General features: G+C 35.9%; 1 protein-coding gene across 1 annotated transcript in view; it reads right to left on the reverse strand.

The window, feature by feature from the left end:
• Positions 1 to 391: 391 nt before the first annotated feature.
• Positions 392 to 25256, reverse strand: part of LOC127859327 (G patch domain-containing protein 8-like) — a 49006-nt gene continuing 24141 nt past the window's right edge. The window contains exons 3-7 of the mRNA XM_052396661.1: positions 24747 to 24834; positions 23144 to 23376; positions 21936 to 22091; positions 8977 to 9056; positions 392 to 7305 (exon numbers count right to left, since the gene is read on the reverse strand). Coding sequence (XP_052252621.1) covers positions 3564 to 7305; positions 8977 to 9056; positions 21936 to 22091; positions 23144 to 23376; positions 24747 to 24834 — 4299 coding nt within the window. The 3' untranslated portion in view covers positions 392 to 3563. The remainder of the gene's footprint in view (positions 7306 to 8976; positions 9057 to 21935; positions 22092 to 23143; positions 23377 to 24746; positions 24835 to 25256) is intronic.

Consider the following 25256-nt stretch of genomic DNA (forward strand, 5'->3'; position numbering starts at 1 on the left):
AGAATCTATGGATTTGAATGATGCCCTTAATTACTGGCAAACACTGCGGTACTTTTTGTAATACAATTTCACATTTACTTTTATACAACAATGAAATTATACAGCTGTACGTGGAGTTTGTAACAAAAACATAATGTAGACAAAAATTACAACTTTATACTGCAGCTTGTTTCCTTGATATTGGTACTTTATAAAACTGGCTAATATTGTGTGCAATCATGATTTTGCACACTTAGGTACATCAGTGACAAACATTAATAGCAGCTTCTCCCAAAGGCAACCATGTTTGCAACATATTTTTGAACATCATTTTTTTTAATGAAGCTCTTTTCTATGAGTTAACTAGAACCTGATAATTATGTCATTTAGATAAAAACAGAACAACCACATGTCAATTTCATAATTTAATCAATTACATGTCCAATCAAGGATCATAACATGTATGTATCAATGTAACATGACTGTCATCAACATATGGCCATAAAAAACACAAGTAAAACAACAAGTGAGAAATGTGTACAATAAATGCATAACTTAAAAACAAACATAAGATCTTACAACATACTCTCACACAACAATTGATATGCTCAATGCTCAACACACCAGTTGTATTTCAAATAGAACCAACCAAACCCAAGAAAATAAAATCATACTTTTACAAACAGACAGTCGCAACAGTTCTTTTGAATCCATTTATGTTTGTTAGCCGTATAATGTCAATAGATGTATTATTTATTTCAACCATTTTAAAATGTGTACAATTAGGACAGAAAAATATTTTCAGTAAAAGCTGTGTGCCAGAGTTTTGGAAATAACTTAGGTATATAAATAATATTGTATATCATTTACATGTGATCATACAATAACATAGCTTCTTATTAACCCTTCACATGCTGGGAAATTTGTCGTCTGCTAAAATGTGGTCTGCTGAATTTCTTAAATAAGCATTTTTTATATTTTTTTCAAAGAATACTATCAGAATAGCAAACAAGTATGGATCCAGATGAGACGCCATGTTCTGTGCCGTCTCATCTGGATCCAAACTGTTTGCAAAGGCCTTCAAAATTCGGTTTCAGCACTGAAAGAGTTAACAATTATGTTCAAGCCCAATTATAAAAAGACTTATCTTTACCTGACAATGTTTAAGTAAATCAAAACTCTTCAGTAGATTGTAATGTACCATTATATTGAAGAGTTCAACACACGACTGGTTGGCACGAGTATACATGTAAACCAGTGTGAAAATAAGCTATGGTATATGCCTGATATAAAGAATTCCAAAAAAAATATTTGATCATGTACAAATATTGACAAAGAAACAAAAGTTATTTTGGTAAGAGATATAAATTGAATTGAAGATATTATCCACAAAAAAATCAACAAAGTTAAGAAGACCAATAATCAATTTAAAGAATGCTATAAAACAACGAGATATCTACTTTCAAAGGCTGTACAATGAGTAAAAGTTTTGAAATACACTGCAAAGTGTAGACTTATAACACATTAAGAGGAATGTAGAAAAAAAGTTCTCATGTGAAACTTGAAATACAAAAACAAAACTTTGTGCAACGTATGTTACAGTTATTTGACAAGGTCAAGTACAAAAGAATGAAAATCAGTCGAGTTTTTTTGTTAGTTCTTCAATGGCACCCTTACAACAGATAAATTATACAGACATGCAAGTACAAGCTTAAACACAAGAAAACACTTAAATAAATATGATGGAAAAGAGGCAGTTGGCCAATTTGTAGTTAGAAAATTGTGTCAGAACATAACAAACATAACAGCTTTTATGGTATTTTTGTTTAAAGTCTCTGTTTTGCAATATCCACTTTAAGCGGAAAATGTTATCCCTTACTAGCCTGTGCGAACTGCCGAGGCTAATCTAGGACAACACTTAATGCATATGCATTAAGCCCAATGTTCTCAGTGCATGAGACTCAAATATAGAAGACACACAATAAAACTTTCCAGTTTGAACATCTAAATACCATAAATGCTTATAAAAATAACAAGACTATTGTCAAGCAATATAAGTCCCCTACTGGCTCCACCATTGTCAGAAATAAATATTTTTTTTAAATATTTGTTGCCATAGCAACCAGAATTTTTGACGTAGGAACTAAATGAAATGACGTGCATAATGTCCTTATTGCCATCTATCCATGTTTCAAGTTTCATGAAAAAATATTAAGAACTTTTAAAGTTATCCCAGGATCCAGAAAAGTGTGACAGACTGACTGACTGACTGACTGACGGACACACAGAGCTCAAACCATAAGTCCCCTCCGGTGAAACAGGTAGGGGACTAATAAAACACTGCACACATAAATTGGCCATCTGACATTTTCCCTCCATCACACATCAGGGGTTGTGTGCTAAACTACTGTATCTCTATAACCTGTAGATATTAGATACAGTAGTTGGACACTCAGCCCTTAAGCTACCCACATGCGCTTCCAGTCTACAACACTCTCTGTCAACATTCTGGAAGCTACATTGAACCACCTGCTAGTCATGAGCAAAGCTTAACAAGTGTACACATGTATGGCAACAATTTATGAGCGTACGCAAGTATGTCAACTCAAAATGAGTACACACATGTATGTCAATAATATATGAGCAATAATCCTTAAACATGAACATAAATGATACTCATATAATATCATGTTACATTTTCAAGTGTTTTTTTTTTAAATAATGAATGTATCACAAACACATAATGAATGCATAACTTGACAGTAAAAATAACATCAATGAAGATAAATATTTTCTGATCATTATATACATATCTAATCCACATATTAATGACAGCACAAATTTTATGATGAGAAAAAGTTGACATTATAATTTAGGTATTTACAACAAAAAGAGCACATGTAATAACCATTAACTAGGTATCTCACATATATATATATACACCGTTTGCAGTAAAAAAATCTTCATGAAATAAATAAAACACCTTTAATTTCTGTTTCATTAAAAAACAGTATCTTTATCAATGGTGATTATACTATGTACACATAAAAACATAACTTCTATGACAGAGAGATTTAATGTTCAATGTAGTAGGCTGTTTGCCTTAATACTGTCTGATTTAATTTGCAATGACTTGAACAAAGTTTGTAACTAAAAATGGAATTCTCCATTGTTATGATACATGTACTTATGTCTTTCAAACATAGAAATTTGGTTCAGAAAGTACAAGCTCATACATTAATGCTTGAGAGCATAATTATCCACAGAAATGTCATAAGCTGACAATCTGAGCATGATGATAAATTATTAAGCAGTTCAGGATTTTTAAGCATGTGCTTATTTGAAACGCATTTCAAACCTCCGATATTCATGAAACGATACAATTATGTTTGATACATTCCAAAAGACTGCTCTGATATGATACAATCCATCCCAACTACCCATACATGCAAGCTGAAGCCCTACTATATGGCAGGGCGTACACTCAGCCTGGGTGCAAACTGATGCCCAAATATATAGCCTGACAAAGCCTGACTCAGCCTGGATGCAGATGTAAAAGCCAATGTTCAAGCCCTGGCGCCCTACTATATGGCGGGGCGTACACTCAGCCTAGGTACGAGTATCTGGTTGCCCACAATGATGGGTCCCTGCTGGGCAGCAGCCATGGCGACAGCCTGATTGTGTGCATGGATGGCCTGGGCCTGCGCCTGCACCTGCTGGGCCTGGTGGATCTGCTGAAGCTGGTGAAACTGCTGCATCTGTTGTAACTGCTGCAGTGAGGCCGAGGTCATCATCATCTGGGCACCGCCACCGAGGTGTGCTGGGGTGGCAAACATGTGGGCAGGCAGCCCCTGTAATAGGTGTGCTGGCTGGGCCCCTAAGGCTGCAGCATGGGCCGTGGCCATCATACCTCCCTGGGCAGCTGCGATCACCGGCTGGCCGGCCTGTATCGGCATGGCAGCCTGCATCATTGGCCTGTTATGGACCAGGTACTGCTGTCCTCCACTGACTAGGATGTATGCTCCACTGGGACTGCTTGCAGGCTGTGGCTGAGCTAACACCATCTGCGGTATCACCATCTGGGCCTGAAGCTCATCTAGGTTAGCTTCCTCTAAGGCTTCCACTGCAACCACTTGCTGCTCTTCAGGTTCAGACTCAGAAGAGGTTGAATCATCATCAGGCTCACCCAGATCTCTCTTGGCTTGTCTTCGTTGTTGCCGTCTAGCATGCTTCTGGGCCTGCTTTTGGAGGTATTTGTACTGTTCAGCTTGCTCTGGAGGTATAACAATATCAGGGTTTTGTTCCGGTTCTTTCTTTTCCTTCTTTTTAGGCAGTGGAGGCTTGGGAGTAGAAGACTTTGGTGGTTCTTTGGGTAGTGGTGGTGGTGTCTTACTTTCTTCCTTGGCTTCCTCATGAGCCTTCTCTTGAGCATACTGCGGGTCATAGTCATAGTCCATATATTCGGGGTATGGGACATGTGGACCTGGGTATCGTGGTCCCATACCGTAGGGTGGTGGAGGGCCACGGGGACGGTTCATGAAAGGATGGGGACCTCGCCGAGGTCCGTACATTCGTGGATCTCCAAACGGAGGCCTCATACCGCGGTATGGTCTTGGTCCCGGTCCAGGACCATCCCAGGGTCCTGGGGGCCCGTCCCAGCCATGGTACCCCCATTCATCCCACTGGCCAGGCCCATATGGCCTGATAGGACCAGGAGGTCCATGGTTGGGTCCAAAACCTCTGCCCATCGGGGGTGGCGGCGGTGGTGCAGGCATTTTCGGGCCTATAAACCCGCTGTCAGTTTCCTTAGGAGCTTCTTTTGGTGAACCATGTGGTAGAGAGTCTGAAGAAACAGTCTTGACATCGCCTTCACTGAATGGAAGTGGAATATTTTCAGGTAAATTTTCTACAAGTTTTGCAACAGTTTCACCCACATCAGTCCTGCGCTTTTTCTCTTTCAACTTAAGCAACTTTGCCTCAGAGGTTTCATCCTCCTTCTTACCTGAGAGATCAGGCAGTGGAATATCAGCCGGGTCAACCTTTGTATCTTTCTCTTTTGGTTGTTCCAATTCTTTCACCTTTTTAGCTACAATATTTTCCACGGGACTCACTGACAAAGATCTTGGTCTTTGCCTGTTTCTCCTCTTATGCTTACGTTTCCTTCCATAGGATCTACCTCTACTTCTGGATCTACTACTATACGAACTGGTGCTGTAAGAACGTGAATGGCTTCTGCTGTAAGACCTGGACCTGCGCCTATGTGACCTACTCCGTGATCGACTACTCGAATATGATCTGGAGCGACTGTACTCAGAGTCAGTGTAGCTGTATGACCGGCTGTGTCTGTGGTAGGAGTGAGATCGTGAATGACTGCTTGAGTAGGAACGAGAATGTCTTCTTCTCCGACTCTTGCGAGAATCGTCACTGTAGTATGAAGATGAACTATATGATCTACTTCTTGAGCGTGATGAGCTACCTGATCTGGAGTAGGACCTCCGTGAATGTGATCTGCTACGACTAGAAGCTGGACTTTTTATGGCCTTTCCTACTGTTTTCAACACTAGTAATTTACTGCCACTTCCAATAGAAAAGTTGGATCTCTGGGATGAAGTAGTCTGTCCTTTTTTAGAATCAACTTCTGTCTTTACATGCACTCTTGAATTTTTAATTTCATTTATTGGGGGTCCTTTTACAGTTTTATTCGGAATTCGCTTCTTAAGAGATTTATCTTTTTTTAATGTATCATCAAGGGCATTGTCCGCATCACTATCACTAGTGTCCCATTTTGATTTCACATTATCATTTGTTTGTGTCTCAATATGACTCCAAGATTCCTCCTTCTCCACTTTAACTTCAGCACTGACATGTGCAGTAGATGTTAACAGCAAAGTGTCTTTAACAATATTTTTAGGTGTTACTTTAGTCTTTTTCACTGGTGTTGCTTCATTAACACTAGACTCACTATTAACTCTCTTTCGATCAGAAGGCGTTTTCTTTTCTGATACATCACTTGGCTCTTTCTTTATCTTCTTTTGAACATTGGTATTACTAGGAGCCTGCTTTTGTGCAGCCTTTGTCCTGTTCAAAGCTTGCAATTTTGCTACAATTTTATCATTTTCATGATCAGAGTCAACTCCTGGAACTTTACGTTTTGCATTTGCTTGGATGGTTGCAGTATCAATTGCATCAGTAGAAATATCATTGGTTTCATTCTCACTACTGTAATTTTCATTATTGCCTTTTTTCTTGTGCTTCCTTCGCTTCTTCCTCTTCTTTTTGTTTTCTTTGCCCTTTTCATCATCTGAATCTTTGTCAGAGTCGGATTCATTTTTTTCTTTACTTTCTTGCTGAGCTTCTTTATCAGACTTTTCACCATCAATCTCATTATGTTTCCTTTTCTTTTTCTTAGAATGTTTCTTCTTCCTTTTCTTGGGTTTTTTGTCAGCATCTTCTCCTTCCACCTTTTCACCTTCTGGTTCTTCTGTTTTACTCTTACGCTTACTTTTCTTGTGTCGTTTCTTTTCTTTATCATCACCTTCAGCACTTTTTTCATCTTTATTTTCCACATCTTTGTCCTCTTTTTTCTTATGTTTCCTCTTCTTTTTCTTACTACCTGAACTGACAGCATCATCTGCTTCCATTTTATTACATTCCTCTTTACCATCATCTTTACCAGCTTCTTTGCCGTCTTCTTTAACTTCAGCTTTACTTTCTTTGTTTTTCTTATGTTTCTTCTTCTTCTTTTTCCTATGGGACTTCTTTTTCTCTTCTGACAGTTTGTCAGCTCCATCTGCAACTGTATGTTCAAGTGCAGACTCTTCTTTACTAGCTTGCTCAGTGTCAAACTTTGAATCAACAGACTGAGTACAGACCTGTTCAGCATGACCAGAAGACTTTTTGGACTTAACACCAAACAACTGAGAAAAATCAAACGCCAAAGGATTACAACTAAACATTACTTTAGGCTCAGTTTGCGTATACTTAATCATTTCTTTGGGCCAGTCTAAAACTTTACCATTATCATCTTTACTCTGAACTTTTACAAATGAGCTCATGACTGCAGGTCTAGAAACAACCACATGCACACTCTCTCCCACTTTTTCACTCTTTTCCTCTTCTGCTTCATCTTTGTTGCAAGTGTCTGACTCTGGACTTGGGTCTGGTTCCTCAACGCGGCTCTCCACTTGCTCACTATTCTCGGGCTGCAGAATCCTGATCTCCACCGGTGCCGCCCGTGTGTCTCGTATGAATGTCTGGGCGTTCGTAAGCCGGCCGCTGATCTTTTTGGTGAATGTAAAATTCACTTTGGTGGACTTTCCATCATGTCTAGACAAATGAAATCATGATATTTATATAAGGCAGAGGTTTAATTGGCTTACAAATAGATGCAAGGCAAAATCATATACTATACAAGGGCTGTTTGTAAAACATGCATGCCCCCCATATGGGCTCTCCGTTGTAGTGACAGCCATTGTGTGAGTATGTTTTTGTCACTGTGACCTTGACCTTTGACCTAGTGACCTGAAAATCAATAGGGGTCATCTGCCAGTCATGATCAATGTACCTATAAAGTTTCATGATCCTAGTCATAAGCGTGCTTGAGTTATCATCCGGAAACCATTTTACTATTTCGGGTCACCATGACCTTGACCGTTGACCTAGTGACCTGAAAATCAATAGGGGCACATCTGCGAGTCATGATCAATCTACCTATCAAGTTTCATGATCCTAGGAAAAAGCGTTCTTTAGTTATCAACCGGACACCATTTTACTATTACGGGTCACCGTGAACTTGACCTTTGACCTAGTGACCTCAAAATCGATAGGGGTCATCTGCCAGTCATGATCAATGTACCTATGAAGTTTCATGATCATAGGCATAAGCGTTCTTGAGTTATCATCCGGAAACCATTTTACTATTTCGGGTCACCATGACCTTGACCTTTGACCTAGTGACCTCAAAATCAATAGGGATCATCTGCGATTCATGATCAATGTACCTATGAAGTTTCATGATCGTAGCCATTAGCGTTCTTGAGTTATCATCCAGAAACCGTTTTACTATTTCAGGTCACTGTGACCTTGACCTTTGATATAGTGACCTGAAAATCAATAGGGGTCAAATGCGAGTCATGATCAATCTACCTATCAAGTTTCATGATCCTAGGCATAAGCGTTCTTGAGTTATCATCCGGAAACCATTTTACTATTTCGGGTCACCGTGACCTTGACCTTTGACCTAGTGACCTGACAATCTATAGGGGTCATCTGCCAGCCATTATCAATCTACCTACGAAGTTTTCATGATCCTAGGCATAAGCGTTCTTGAGTTATCATCCGGAAACCATTTTACTATTTCGGGTCACTGTGACCTTGACCTTTGACCTAGTGACATGAAAATCAATAGAGGTCATCTGCAAGTCATGATCAATCTACCTATCAAGTTTCATGATCCTAGGCCTAAGCGTTCTTGAGTTATCAACAGGAAACCATTTTACTATTTCGGGTCACTGTGACCTTGACCTTTGACCTAGTGACCTGAAAATCAATAGGGGTCATCTGCGAGTCATGATCAATCTACCTATCAAGTTTCATGATCCTAGGCCAAAGCGTTCTTGAGTTATCATCCGGAAACCATTTTACAATTTCGGGTCACCGGGACCTTGACCTTTGACCTAGTGACCTCAAAATCAATAGGGGTCATCTGCGAGTCATGATCAATTTACCTATGAAGTTTCATGATCCTAGGCCCAATCGTTCTTGAGTGATCATCCGGAAACCACCTGGTGGACGGACCGACCGACAGACCGACATGTGCAAAGGGACATAATAAATATAGTACATGATAATGATATGTACCACAGGAAGTCAGTAAAAAAATAATTCTGCATATTTAAGGGCCAATGCAATTGTCAGGACATTGATTTTAAAAGTTGCATGTAATTAAAGCATTGTTAGTCACTGACTGCAACCGAGCTTAAAAAACATTGTCCCTACCCTGGAGACTTCTTGTCAGTTCTCTGGGTCAGCGGCAGTGCTGTCGCCCCTCTTCCTTCCAGGAGGTCAGCCTTAATTGCCTGAAACAGACGATCACATGCTGTACCACACCAACCAGTGTTTCCATGGCAGCAACCAGGACTTGTTTCCACAGCAACATGTAGGAAAAGTAAAGCAGTTTCATCATGAGCATGCATTAGTACAAATATGATGTCCATTGCCTTTTTTTCTACACAGAACAAGTGAATATTTTTACAATGAAATGACTCCATTTTGTATCTATTGGTAGCTGAAGGAAAAAAATATACAACATTGCTTTGCTTGTAAATACAGAGGTCAAGGTCAAAAAGGGGTAAAGGGGTCGTTGAGTGCACTGAGATGAGTTGTGATGATGGTAAAGACACTGTACACGCTAAAGTCTGCCAACTAGGGAGTATACTGAAGATATGACTGTATTTCTTTTTGTTAAGTAACAGCTAACAAACAGGTTACAATAAACCGGCACCAAAATGTACACCAAAACTAAACAGCTGGACACTCCAAATTATATCCCTTTAATCAAGCGGAAAACCAAGAGTATATAATTAATTGTAATAAAGATTATATGCCAAAATAATAAATCATATTAAATTTTTTACATATAATATGTGATTCAGGATCTAGTTACCTCTGCTGCTTTGCGGGATAGACCTTTCAATTGAATAAATATCTATTGCATGAAAAATATAGTTTACATTTGTATTTTTACAAAGATTAAAACATCTCTGAATACATATTGCTTTTACAAATGATAACTGCAAATAAGTTATATTAAACATTTTATTATTTCCAAACAATGTCCCATCTCTTTTTCATATAAAGAAAATATGATATTAACAAAACATTTATCAATGCAAGAAAGTCGCCCATTTACCAGCTGTGCTTGTTACTTGGTTCACCATGCAAATTTCAAACAAGACAATTAAAATACAGAACTCAACAGAAAACCCTGAATCACGCTGACAGACGCAGCATTTGGAGTGTCCAGTTTCTATAAATTAACCAATGAATATGCAAACAGTGATATAAAATAATAATAAGATAGCAAAACACACACGGCAAGAAAGCAGGTCCACTGTACAATTGTTGTTACGCATGTAAACAGGCAGTAATAGCGAGGAGAGAGATAAATAGAACAGCATTCCGTACTAACAATGCAGCTCAGTAACAGTGAGCTCGCACCATGGTTAGAAATATAACCAGTGATTACTATATATAGTTACGCAGTCAACTCGGCTCCACATAACAAAGTCCTGAAACAACAATTGAAGGTCAGTTTACAACAACTGTGAGGCCCTCTAGCATTGAAGTCTGACATTGCAGTTCTTTTGCAATCTTATTTATTGTTACACAACAATATAAAATTATTTTTGCGTGAATTGTTATTTACTTTGATTCAATTTTTCTTCTCCAAACCTATTTACAATATACCTATGATATCATTTTTTGCAGAGAATAAAAATTAACATATGCAGATTGATTTTAACAATTTTAAAATATGGCATACATGATGTTTTCATGTGTGTATTTTTTATAGTCAAAATTAATTATTGATATACCAAAACATGATGAGAAAATAAAGCTCTTATATATTTCAAATATTAATTTTAAAAACAATTTACAAAAAGAATCGTACAATTCCACAGAAAAAGAAGTACAAAGCACACTAAACTCTAGACACTAATAAGAACACCCCCACATTGTCTGAATACATAGCATGCACCCTATCATACACTCTGTTATTATACTGCCCTAGCCTTGGAATCCAGATTCAAATTTCGAGGCCAAAAATGACAACCCTACAAAAACTTGCTATTTTAATAGTATCTAACACTTGACACATTCCTTGTGCATGCATTTCTGTCATTCACGATCGTGTATTTATGTGTATAGGTTAACATTTACCAGTTAGCAAGTTTATTCAATAGCAAGCGCAACGATGACTCAGTGTAATAATTAACATTTAAAATAATTAAAAGTTAACAAACTTTAATTTGTTTCATTTTAAAATGTTTCCCTACTTTTTATTCAAAACTTGGCAATCCTACACCATATATAAAAGGCTAGAGCATTCCATTCCACAGATTTTTTAATATTTATCTGACTATGGGAGAATATAACTGTTTCTCACCTATGAAACCATTTTTAATATTACCAATAGGTTAGCCCCATATTAAGTTTACAGTCTGCATTCCATGGTTATAAGTGCAAAAGTAAATGAACCAATACATGAAATCAAAGGTAACCACACTATTTGTATGTCTTGCACATTGCCAATAATGAGGATTCAAACATCAATGGCCAAATACAAGTTAACAAACTTTATTTTAATGCTGTCTGCAACTACCTACTAAGACATTCACTAAAAAGCTGTTGCAAATCAATTAAAACAAGAGCGGTTATTTGAAATGTGGTAAATTGAGGAATTCCAAAGATTTGTTCATGTAATAAAAGTATAAGAACCATGCAGAACAACCTACACTGAGCCACTGATGTTTTGGAGAGGGAAGTTCCAACTCTTACTAAGTTGAACAATCACTCCGTGTCTGAAGTATGAGGCTCTAATCATTCACTTCATCAGAAGGACATTATGTTATAATATTATGTTTGTTAAACATTGATTTGGAAAAGAAATACAATTGAATTTTACATCAACAACAAAATCAGCAAACATTCCCTAAATGTTTAGGTGTACTAATAAGGATTGATACATTACAGCATATACTAACAAATCCTGAAAAAGCTACACTTTTTTGCATTATTCTTTCATGTTTGTCTTACAAAGAAAAAGCCCCAAATAAATCTTCTGGAGCCTGATACTTCTGTTGGGAAACCCAGATCATTTCTTACTGAACACACACATTCATACAATACAATTTAGATAAGCGAAATTGTTCATTCACAAGGACCATTGAAACCAAAAGCTTGCTTACCATAGTTGGATGGACACTTGTAGTTAAATTCATACGAACCTCTCTCTTGGAAAAGGGGGTTGCATGCATGTGCGTAGTATCATCCCAGATAAGCCTGTGCAAACTGCATAGGTAAGTCAGAGACAACACTTTCCACCTAAACTTGATATTTTGCTAAGAAGAGATGTCCTTCAAACAACTTATCATTAAACAAGGAAAGTGTCGTCCCTGATTAGCCTATGCAGTTCACTGCACATGCATTAAATTAATCCCCCCTTCCACAAAGCGAGGCTCATATTTTGTGCATTATTAATCCCATAACATGAGCAAATATTAAAGCAGGCATAACAAGTGTGACTAACAGTTTATATTTGTTCTCAGTTGTATTACTTGTTAAAATTTATCTTTAAACCATCCCAAATTACAAAACATACATTTACAAGTGATTGGTGTTACTGTATAAACCCTTTGCATGCTGGGAAATTTGTTGTCTGCTAAAATGTTGTCTGCTGAATTTCTAAAATTAGCATTTTCTTCGATTTTTTTACAAAGAATAGCAAACAGTTTGGATCCTGATGAGACAGCCATGTTCTGTGGTGTCTCATCTGGATCCAAACTGTTTGCAAAGGCCTACACAATTCGGTTCCAGCACTGAAAGAGTTAAAGGAAACACACTTTCCTACAGAAAACTGATATGATTAATATCAGTTTGTTCTGAAATTATAACTAAAAACATATCTTAGTAAAAAAGGTCCATCCAGCTTAAACCTCTTGCTAAGCGAACATCTACAATAATGACTTGTGTTAAAGTCTGGCATACAAGGTATTGTATCTTGATAACATGAATACCTAGCACACCAGCTCTTCATACAAAAAAGGAAAGCTTTGTGACAGGGTTTTCATATGGACAAGAATGCTATTGACTTGTACAGTGCTCATATTGGTTTTCCATGTACCCGACATTCTTGGGTTAATTATCTTAATTACCGGAGCCCCTTTTTATCACATGTGTAATGCTGTGTACTATGTGCAGATGTATGACACCACATTTGTCCCATAACTATTGTTAACACACTGAATAAGCATGTTACCATTGACATTTTATTTTCCTAACATTGAAATGGAGTGAGTAAATCAATGTCTACAAATAATTGATTGAATGTTGCTACAGCTTCAAAAGAAGGTGCAACTTCCATGTAACATTCCAAATATGTTACAGGTATGCATTTTGTAGGATGCATTAACCATGTTTGCAGAAATTACATGCAAGTGTTTTCTGTGATTTGCCAAGGTTATGCAAAACAACGAGCCTTGAATTAGCTGAAATCATTTTATAACTTAAGGTTGATAAAGTCTTTTGGTAAAAAAACATGATTATGGATGGAAAGAAGTGTCTTTGTTTTGCTTCAGGTGCTTGTCTTTAAAACACCACTAATGTAATTAACCTTAGTTGTTCTTGCAAACAACTATAAATGGGATATAACTGTCTCCATGCCTGATACTGAAGAATGCTTTAGTAACAATGTTTGTAACAGTTACAAGTACTATTTGCATGAAAGTGTCATTTTTTCAATATATTCTCAAAACATTATTGTACTCTATTTATTTGAAAAAAATCTCTTGGTAGGATTGGATGTGGCAAACTTGAGAAGTGTCTACAAAGTACGATTTTGTCAGCTGATAGCCATGCAGTGCTAGCGGCTTTTAATGGATTTTAACACCCATGCTTACAAAATAACATCTGTCTTTTTTATTTTTACAAACTGCATTGAATTGTTTGTTTTCCCAGACTAAATGAAAAACAAAAATGAGGCACAGTATATTATTGCATACAAAACAAATATACAACAAGTACCACAGGGGGAATATTAAATGAGCCTTGTTCTGATAAAACTAGGCTTAAAGCATGTGTGAAAAGTGTGGTCCTAGATTAGCCTGGGGCAGCACAGGATTATCAAGGAAGACACCTTCTGCCTTAACTGTATTCTCACTTAGAATATACTCCATACAAACAACAAAAATACCATACAAGTGGAAAGTGTCAGCCCTGATTAGCCTGTTAAGACTGCTAATCTGGGACGACACATAACGCATATGCATTAGCACAGTTTCCCCAGAACAAGGCTCACATGTATAGGGATGCGTAAGGCCTATTGAGTAGCCATGATTACCTAGGGACAAACCTTGCAATGAAAAATAAAACATTGGAACAGATACCACATAATCAGTTAAACACAATGTGATTTCTTAGGTCATACAAATAGAGTGAATTACATTAAGTACATATAACAAGTGAGTTGATTGCTGTGAACAAAATATGAATGGAAAGGCTGAACATTTTATTTTCAAGTATGTTATTGAATAAATACCAGAGAAAAGGTAACAGCAGACAAGAGCTGGTTTAAAAGTTCACACAACAGCCTAACCGCAAACAGTTGCTAGAAGACATTTAGTTGCTGTAGGCATGCTGGACATAACCAATACTGACGTTCAATGAACCACCATCCTAATAAGGCAAATTAACATTTATGTGTGCTGTGGGCAAATCATTCCATACCTGGTAATACCCTGGTGACCCAAAAGTTGTAAGCAACAATTGATTTTCCCTGATATCCTTATTTGTCAGGCTTCTTTATAATATTTCAATCTTTATTGTTTATATCAAAATTGCCTTATAAGTAAAAATAATGTTCATCATGACCACATTTTACATTTTGCAGATGCAGCACAAAACACACAATTTTCTTTTGCCTAGCTAAACATTAGTGTTGTTTGAAATTTCACTATTCCATAATAATTATGCAAATCTGATAAATTAAATCAGGACAGAATGCTTCAATAATTATACACACATGTGTTTATACAATGCCCAAACTCAAAAGTTTAAATCCTTACATACATGAACAACAAATAAAAATTCCAAATAACTTGTTAAGTACTGCTTATTTATACATGCTAAGGAAGAATACCCTAGCCATTTTATTTCTATGCATTTTAAATAAAATTGATACACCTTTTCACAAAGATTGTCAACAACAGGTCCACATATTGTAGCATTCTATTTTCAAGGTGGTAGGGTATAAGTGTCCATCTAGCTGCAGTTACATGTACCAGTCATGCTTTATTAGTATGGGAAGCAGGAAAACAATGCAATCTTTGAGTGAAAGCTCCATTAAACTTCCCAACATCAGGACAAAACCAATTTAGATAATGATTATAGAACTACGATGGTAACTAGACCTTAAAACACTCCAGTTCCAATTTCTTTAACCCTATGGACAATGGTTAAACCAAACAGTTCAACACAGCCTAGTCCAAGAAATATTGAATGGGCTGTGCTCTGTGAAAAGGGGTTTAATGCATGTGCGTAAAGTGTCATCCCAGATTAGCCTATGCAGTCCACACAAGCTAATCTGGGACAACACTTTCCACCTAAACTGGATTTGCGTCAAGAAGAATATTCCTTTTAAAGAAACATACAATAAAAGCAGGAAGTGTCGTCCCTTATTACCCTGTGTTGACTTCACAGGCTAATCTGGAAAGACACTTTATGCAGAAGCATTAAACCCCCTTTTCCCAAACTGAGAGTGAGGCTCATATGGTAACAACAAGCAGATTTCAGGTCATATATGAGCGACTTGAGATTGCTTGAAGAGCACAACCAGATGTCAAAATATAATGCATCTTAAAAAAGAAATCTTACCAAGAAAAATATATTCAAGCATGTTCTTTGAAACCAAAACTAATTTAACTCACTTACATATGTACACACTTTAATGTATTATTGGTTTCAAATTGTGTTCAATTCTGCATATACAGTACTTGAATTAAACGATTGTCAACAGTTTAGTTAATGTTAATGATTTCAATTTGTGAATTGAAATTGAAACTGGCTCAAAGCCAAGTCGGTTTCCATGTAAGAACTAAATGCATTCTATAAGATGTTCCACATAAATAAATATTGTTCATGCAAGCAAAGAGTGGACCAACACAGAATTGGACATTTTTTATATCACCAAAACAAGGGATCTGTTTTGTTGTATCACAAAGACTCAGACAAAAATACAGACTCTAGAGGTCATAAACGCTTATAGGAACCGCCATTCTTACAGCCATTGGTTGCCTAATCTGTGCATTCCGCAATTCTACGACAAAGCATTTGAGCCTAGCTATGTGTAAACGTTGTTTAATGCATGTGCGTAAAGTGCAGTCTTAGATAAGCCTGTCAGTAAACACAGACTAATCTGGGACAACACTTCCTGTCTAGACTGAATTTTCTATTAGAAGAGACTCCCTTTAAATGAAGAAATTCCATATAAGGTGAAAGTGTGATCCCTGATAGGCCTATACGGACTGGGACATTACTTTACGCACTTGCATCAGGACCAGTTTGTCCAGAGCTTGGCTCAATTAAATACTGAATAACACAGCCACACAGTACAGGATAACTTCCATGGCTTACTTACTCGCCCTTCATCAAATATTACATTGTATGATCCCAAAACCAATAAGGTTTTTAAAGATTTAAATTATTGTAAAGCATCGCTATTTTAGGGATATTTTATACAGAATCTTTACACATAAGCTAAACAATTCATTTTGTCTTGTCAGTTTTTTTGCTTGAAGTCTATATTTACAGAAAACCGGAACTATGAATTTGAAGTCTATATTTACAGAAAACCGGAACTATGAATTGCTTTTGTTCTTGTTAATTGTCGGAGCCAACACTTGTTTTGTTCTGAGGTTTTATGAATACACTATAAATCCAATATGACAAGCTTCATTATTATTCAGAATCCAATTTCGTTCTTGTTTTCGCACCAAACTTTCATTTCTGTCCCGTATGGACTCCGTAGTCAGCATGATATTGGACTTACAATTTACAGCAAAACATATGATTGCCAAAAGAATAGAAACTTTCAGCTTTAACACTTCAAATATATTTTGATCAAAGTCTTAAACAGTTTTTGTTTTAGGTTGGCGTTTAAACAGAAAGAATGGCTCAAGAAAATTATGGTTGGCTAATAAAAAGATCAGTTCCTTTATTTGGTTTTGCTATCATACATAAGGAAAGAATAAACATCAGGAATGTTAGTGCCATTAAAATGCAAAATAAAAAGTAGGTGCAACAATGGAATTACCACAAATCCATCTGAATGGAAAATAAACAGTAAAACAATTCAGTTTTCCAGCAGACCTTTGCTTATTAAATTTATTTGTTTACATCATACTATGAATTATCAAGAACAACTTTTGTTTAACAAATTTTTATAATTAATCAATTAAATAATTTTTCTTTTTTTATAAGACCTTACAGATTTATGCGATAATCTTTATTTAAAGAAGCGTTAGAAATACAAACTGACACAGGGTACACAAAATATACATAAATGCATTTTTGCTTTATCTATTTTATAATAAAGTTATGTTATTTTATTCTTAAATCTTTTAATTTTAGCAAATTTCAAAGCTTTACTAAATGTATGTCTACATGTGTGGCATGGCAAGGGTTAGGTATTTAGTAGCTGATCTCAAGTTTACATGATGGTGTGTATATTTATACTTTAGCTGCATTCTAAACTCTCTAAAGAAAGCCATCGAGTAAAGGAACAAATAAAATACAAACATAACATGCAAATGAATCACAACTGTTACCAATGTTAATTTTGAGGCAAACATTTCAAATATGTATTTTAGGTTCATTTGTGAAGAACGTGTCTTAAGAAACTTCTGTTATAACCAACACAATCAGCAAATAAAAGTTAAGACCGCATTTATTTGTTCAATGACTAGCAGCTCGTTAAATGGTTCTATAGTTTTTATCTAGCTCATCAATAGTTAAAATATGTAAGTAAAGTCTTGCTGTGTTCAGTGTATTACCAACAAGTTTCGTTTGTTTTTAGCTATAACAAATTAATTCAAATTTTCAAAATGTTCACACATTTTCACACATATATATATTCTTCCCCATACCTACTAGTTTCATATAATATCTTTAGGTATCCTGTACTGGAGATTTTCTTTTGATTAAAATGGAAGTTAACCCTTTCCCTGTCAGAAGCAAAGTGAAAATGACTTTCGCAACCAGTATAAACCAGAACAGCCTGCGAGTAACTCACAATCTGTTCAGGTTTTATGCTGTTTGCTCCTCATCAGTATCTAAGGGTTGGAAATGAAGCCTTTTACACTTGAATCTAGTAAGAAAGATCTATATTTTAATTTTCTATCTTTCTTTCTTTTAATTTAACTTTCTTAGTGACTACAAATGCGTCAAAATTTGAATCTATGTGGTAAAGGGTTCAGCTGATAATTGTCTGGTTTTAACAAAACTTCAGGGTTCAAAAATAACATAATTTCACACCAAATACTTACAAGTAAGAACAAATTATGAATATCAATCTTTAAAAAAAATGCGTTAAATATTGCTGAAATAATGTTTGTTTTCCACACTAAAAATAGATGTATGTTTTAGTAAAAACAATGCCCATACAAATATTTGCTAAGTCAATCAGAAAAGTTGACAGTGAATGATACAAAATAAGGGAACAGCAAAAAACAAACTTGACATGAAATAAGGTTGTTTAGTAGTTGACATGTCACAGTCGTCATACTTACATCAATGATGGATAAGAAAGGGAGAGAAGTACATGTAATATGTCACAAGACTCACATTGCTATGTCTACTGCTTTGAACCACATAAAATATATACATACATATCATGCATTTCACCGGATAAAGGTGACCAGCTGCAGAATATACAACTAATCTCTGTTGTAATTTTACCAGAACTGATTTAAATCTTCATTATATGTAATGAAATACAGATTTCCTACTGGAGACCAAAATAACCAGTCACATAGCAAAATAAATAACTCTGTTTATACAAGTTCAGGAGTATGAATATTAGATTAATGAAAGAGATACTCTACACTGGCAAACAATGTGTGCAATGTAATAATGTTGACCAGTTGCAACAAAACCAAATCCACCATCACCATGGCAACTTCAGTTCATGGTTACTACCAGTGGTGACCCTAAAAACTGGCTCTCATTGACTGGAAACTGCTGACAATATGAGCTGGGAAAACAGGGCTTAATGCATGTACATAAAGTGTCGTCATAGGGTCGCTACTTTCCGCCTTTATGGAAAATTTTGTAAAAAGCGAGTCTCTTCTTACAAAAATCCCAAGTGGAAAGTGTGGTCCCTGACTGCACATTTAATCTGGGATGACACTTAACGCACATGCAATAAGAAATGCAAATAATTTTGCATCGAATTTTATTTAAAATTGTATAGGATTTTGTCTGATTGTTTTTTAAATCTTATCTAAAACTCTTATTTTAGTATATCAGCAGTCAGTTTCTCCAAGTCCCTAGTTAAGAAGACATTACCAATAACAGCCAGTCTTGTGAATCGTGGGTCACAAGACATGCTCTGGCCCCATTTGTAGCCCTTACTCCAACACTCAGAGAGCGGGGAACTGTGTTAAGGGTCAGTAGTTAAACAAAACATGCTAGAGTGCACTACTGTATTGACATAAACACTGCTGCAACTGCTTGCATCCAACGTGAACAGTAGCAAAAATACACATGTTATATAACAGGTAATAAATACTGTTGAATAAGCTATGAGTAGAGTGTAAGATACCCATTACAAAATAAATAAATACATTACTATAGAAACGAAAATAACAATAAATGATTGATATTTGATTAAAACTACAAGTTTTTTCCTTCTGACAGATTTTTATATTGTTTTGTACTTTAAAACTCCAAGATTGGTGCATATATTATTTCTCATTACAATTATGTAGCAATTGTACTGACTACGTTATCAAATTATTGATTAACACAACAGAGCAGTTACTGTGATATTGGTGGTGTATATAGTCTAACAAGTGGTTAAGACATACAGAAGGTTAAAAGGGAATATAAATACTTTCAATGCTCACTGACTGTCTAATATCTAAGCCATTTAAAAAAGAATCAAAAAAGAAAAAAACTGCATGGCAAACACACAAATAAACACGTAACAATCTTTAAATATAATATCCACAAATACATATTGCTTGCAACTGGTATCAAACCAAGACAACAGTGCTTGAAATGGATATTTGACAAGTGTCATTTACCAACAGGATGTTATTTGAAAGAGTTCATTTATCATTATTGAGTGAATAAATTGTAATTGTTAAAAAGAACATTTTAATTAACGCACGTTAAATGTCACTGACGGCACCATTACTGATGCGATGATAAATCAGTAGATGAAGCAATGATGAAGATGATAATAATGATGGAGATGATTTTAACGATGATAATGAATGTTAACAAGGCCTTAAATAATAAAACACGATACCTACCTGTGCAAATTTGGACAAACCTAAACCTTGGCGAAATAGTGACAAGATGCTCATAGCTCAAGTTACACAGTGGTGCTTTTTTATATAGATATTTCATCATCCCATGATCTTAATATGACGATGTTATGATAATGATATCAAGATATGTTTTTATAATAAAAGACTGTCCTTGACTCTGCAGGGTTTAACAATGTTCAAGCGTTCTTACCTGCGATTTTCCTTCAAAACACCTGATAAAATTAAGCATTCGGTATTGTTCAATTTAATTTTACACAAATTGGATACTTATAAATGCAAACACCTGAACACGCATAAGATCCATCAAATCTCAGCATGGCAAATATATATCTTATATTAACAGCAACAAAGTTTAAAAAGAGAAGCCAGGTGTAAATCATACCCATTTTAATTTCTACAATTCAGGAAACTTGGCATGAACATTAAAAACAAAAGAGCAAAAAAATGTCCAACTTGCTTTTTGGAAAAGTTAACATATGTCCATTGCTAAGCATAATGATCACTTAATTCCAATCCATTATAGATATTATCAAGCAAAAACGTCATGTTTTACAATTTTTTAAGTGCAATTTTCATACACTACAACTTAAATAATGAAGTTTTTTTCTCAGATTTTAAAGAAACAAATAAAGATTATCATCAGAAAAAATTATTCAAAATACCTAAATCAAAATGCTCAGCAAGTTTTCGCTGATATTAAAAGAGACTTCATGAAATGAAACGATGATTGCACCTTAGGTCCTGCTAAAAGAACAACAGGTGAAGCTTACTCTTTAGGACATATATGAATCTTTTTTTGGTGGGGAAAAATACAGAATCAAATAAATGTAAGGAGTTGAAGATGGCCTGTAGAGAACAAGAAGTCAAAGATAATCTGATACTCTGTGTTGAGGAATCTTATAACATTATACAAATAATCACTAAACTTATTTTGTCACATTTGTGTATCTCAGGAAACAAGAATATCAGTGAAACTGATGGATGCTCCCTGATGATGCGCTTTGTCAATCTATGTGTAAATAACCACCTAAAAAAATCTATTATTAGCCTCTGTGACCTTGACCCCAGTGACCTCAAACCTCATCAAATGGTAGAGGTTCATGCAAGGTACCTACATGCCAAATATGAAAGAGATCGGTAAAGTATTGAAGGTGCTATGAGAAACTGTAACAAAAATGTGACGAAAAATATATTATTAGCCTCGGTGACCTTGACCTTGACCCCAGTGACCTCAAACCTCATCAAAAGGTAGAGGTCCATGCAAGGTACCTACATGCCAAATATGAAAGAGATCGGTAAAGTATTGAAGGTGCTATGAGAAACGGTAACAAAAGTGTGACGGAAGGAAGGAAGTACGGAAGGAACTTCAAACTGGCAACTATATGCTCCCCGAAAATTTTCGAGGAGCATAAAAAATAGAAAAATCTATGTGGTTTTTTTTTATCATAAGAACATTGTAATAATAATGTATTCGAATTTAGCATTTTTTTTAACAAAGTTTCAATTCGTAACTTTAGAGTGTATTCATTTGCCATGATCAATAAATTTGTAACTAAGAGTGTATTCATTTGCCATGAACATTAGTCCTTTTTTGCATACACAGATCGCGCTTCCAGTTCACCCTACCTGCTGATGAGCCTCTGACTGCAGGTGAAGGTCGTACTCCAGCTGCTTGGAGAACTTCATGGCACAGGAACGACACAGCAGCTCGTCTCCCTGTGGTCTCAGGTGCTCCAACGAGACATGAATCTTCCTGTCTGAGCTCGTAAGTGTCACAGGGGACTGTGGGAGAGGCAAAACCAAGCAATAGTTTTTATTGGCTTTATGTTTGTCGTTTTGTGTTCTAAGATGATACTTGCCGATATTTGTAAATTATTATTAGAATCTATCATTCCAAAACAAGGGACAAAATTGTCACAAAACCAGGTTTTCATTGTGAAAAAAAAATCTGATAAAGGGAGAAAACTGAAACTGAACTTTTGAAATGAACAAACAAAATTAACCCCCTTTGTAAGTTTGTTTAAAAAAAAATAAATCTATTTTTAGTCGTGGCGACCTTGACATTGGAGATATTGACGTGATTCTTTCGTGCGACACACCGTACCATGATGGTGAACAAATGTGCCAAATGATTTTAAAATCTCACTATGAATGACATAGTTATGGCCAGGACAAGCTCATTTATGGCCATTTTTGACCTTTGAACTCAAAGTGTTACCTTGACCTTGGAGATATCGACGTAATTATTTCGCGCGACACACCGTCAAATGATGGTGAACAAATGTGCCAAATGATTTTAAAATCTGACAATGAACGACATAGTTATGGCCCGGACAAGCTTGTTCCGCCAGCCCGCCAGCCAGCCCGCCAGCCAGCCAGCCAGCCCGCCCGCATTCGCCAATCTAATAACCAGTTTTTTCCTGCGGAAAACCTGGTTAATAACACCTACTGCAAAAAAAGAAAGTAATTCTGAACTACACAATAAACAGTGCTGAGCGCAGTTTAGAAAAACGTAGGCTATAAGTTACTATTACTTAATACTATTGAAACTAATACTTTAACTTTAGTAAACTTCTTGTAATTCTGATGCATACTTAAGTGATTTTCCAACTGCATTATTATATTATTTAATTAATTTAAAATGTGGGATATTTCAACTTCTTTCCAGACTATCACATGAAACAAACAGAAAAAGATTTGTATATTGATTTTTTTTTACCATGGCAAATGCTAATGATATCCTCATTAGAAATCAAAAACCTGAATTACAGATATATTTTTAACAGGAAACCACACATCAAGAGCACCCTTGTTTCCAACAAAGTAATAAAAACCTTTTCAGCTGGTAGAGGAATGCTTGCATTTGATGGCAGTGGTATATTCTCTGCAGGAATGGCCCCAGGGGGCAAGGGGATGTTGTTCATGTTGCTCACAGGGAGGGGGATGCTGGACATACTGCTGATCACTGGAAGGGGGATGTCCATGTTTAACCCAGGTGAACCGCTGTTCAAGGTCGGGTGAATTATTAGGGGCATTGTACCTCCGCCAACCCCCTTGCCATTGGTGTCTGCAATATGCAACAGCACTGGTTAAAAACATTCCTAACTATGTAAATTGCCTACATGCAAACATAGCGTGATTACTGATAAGGGCAATACAAAACTGAGCACACAAAATTTATTAATACGAAATTGAAAATATATTGCTCCACCAGTATGAATGTCTATGCTCTTTTCCAATTAATTGTACGTTTTTGGGATGATAAAACTGTGTGCTATAATTAATTTTAAAAACTGAAATATAGACCCATAACTTATGAATCTATTCTTGAATGGGCAGTATTTAACGTACCAAAAGTTAATATTATTTAGCTATGAATTAATGTTTGACTGGGCAGTCTCCTCTATTCAATTAATGATTGACTGGGCAGTCTCCACTATTCAATTAATGATTGACTGGGCAGTCTCCACTATTCAATTAATGATTGACTGGGCAGTCTCCACTATTCAATTAATGATTGACTGGGCAGTCTCCACTATTCAATTAATGATTGACTGGGCAGTCTCCACTATTCAATTAATGATTGACTGGGCAGTCTCCACTATTCATTTACTCAGCATAAGTTAACAACATTAAGCTTTACATCAATCTTTACTGGGCAGTATCAACTTATAAATTTACCAATAACAAGTTAGCTTTATATATCTATGAATAAATAATTAACTGGGTAGTTTCTACTTGTCAATTTACCAAGCAAAAAATACCATTATTCAGTAATAAAATCTTAGCTAACACATAGTTGCTTTATTCAACAAGATGCCAACAAACAAATCCTTTGATTTCATGAACGCATAAAAGATCAGTCTGTTACAATAATAGCTGCAAACAGCATCTCCCAAACCAATCTATCTAACTGAAATAACTGGCATGATAAGCATCACATAATGAAGGCAATAATATGCATTAAGCCATAAGACGTCTTCCAATCTGCTCGTATATGATACTGATTAGCATGTTATTTTCTATGTTAAGCTAAAAATAACTTCATTCCAATTTACTGGTCTTAATAAGCATTTTACATTTAAGAATGATATGAATATTTTCAAACAAAGACATTTTATGACTATAACAATGCCAAGTATGTGTTATTAAAAGCTAAGTTTATTTGCTTAGCAATTTTTTGTATTGATTTTCTAGCTTTGCTGAATGTGTTTATATTTACATGTATCTCAAACTAACCTTGTATTATGTGTATCTTAACATAATAAGACAAGTGTTGCTGGTGTAATAGACTGCCTCGCAATCACAAGGTCCAAAGTTTGATTCCCATTCTATGAGCATTCTCAAGTTCTCTTAGGTTTGCAAACAAATTAATTAAATTTTGAAAATGAGGACAAGTCGTATAGTTCCTTCACACTACATGATGTCTTATCTTACTTTCAATGCTGATAGGCCTGGGCCGTGCTCCGCCCTCCAAACACCCACCGCGTCCCGTTGGCTCAGGGGTTAATGATATTGTGGTGCCCTGAAAATACATGAACATGCACTCAGGATGAAATTATGATATGAAATAACCATTAAAAATAAGATATCACAATTTTGTGAAACAGTCGTGTTATTTCTCACAGGTTTAATTATGGCTGATGAGTATTCCTCATATGGCAGCATTTTTTTATTAATACAGAAAATGATAAATACATATTTAGGCGATATTTAAGTAGATTAACCCATTTATGCCTAGCGTCTAGAAAAAAGGCCTTGGCACACAGCGTAGACCCAGATGAGTCGCCGCATAATGCGGCATCTCATCAGGGTCTGCGCTGTTTGGTTAAAGGAATTTCTGTAAGAAATATTCTAAATATAGAAATAAAACATACTCGACATCCCGAATTTTGGAAATAAATTGATCCAATTTAGAAGGATGGGAAAGTCCACTAGGCATAAATG

This window comes from Dreissena polymorpha, chromosome 15 (genome assembly GCF_020536995.1).
Source record: "Dreissena polymorpha isolate Duluth1 chromosome 15, UMN_Dpol_1.0, whole genome shotgun sequence".
Lineage (NCBI taxonomy): Eukaryota > Metazoa > Mollusca > Bivalvia > Myida > Dreissenidae > Dreissena > Dreissena polymorpha.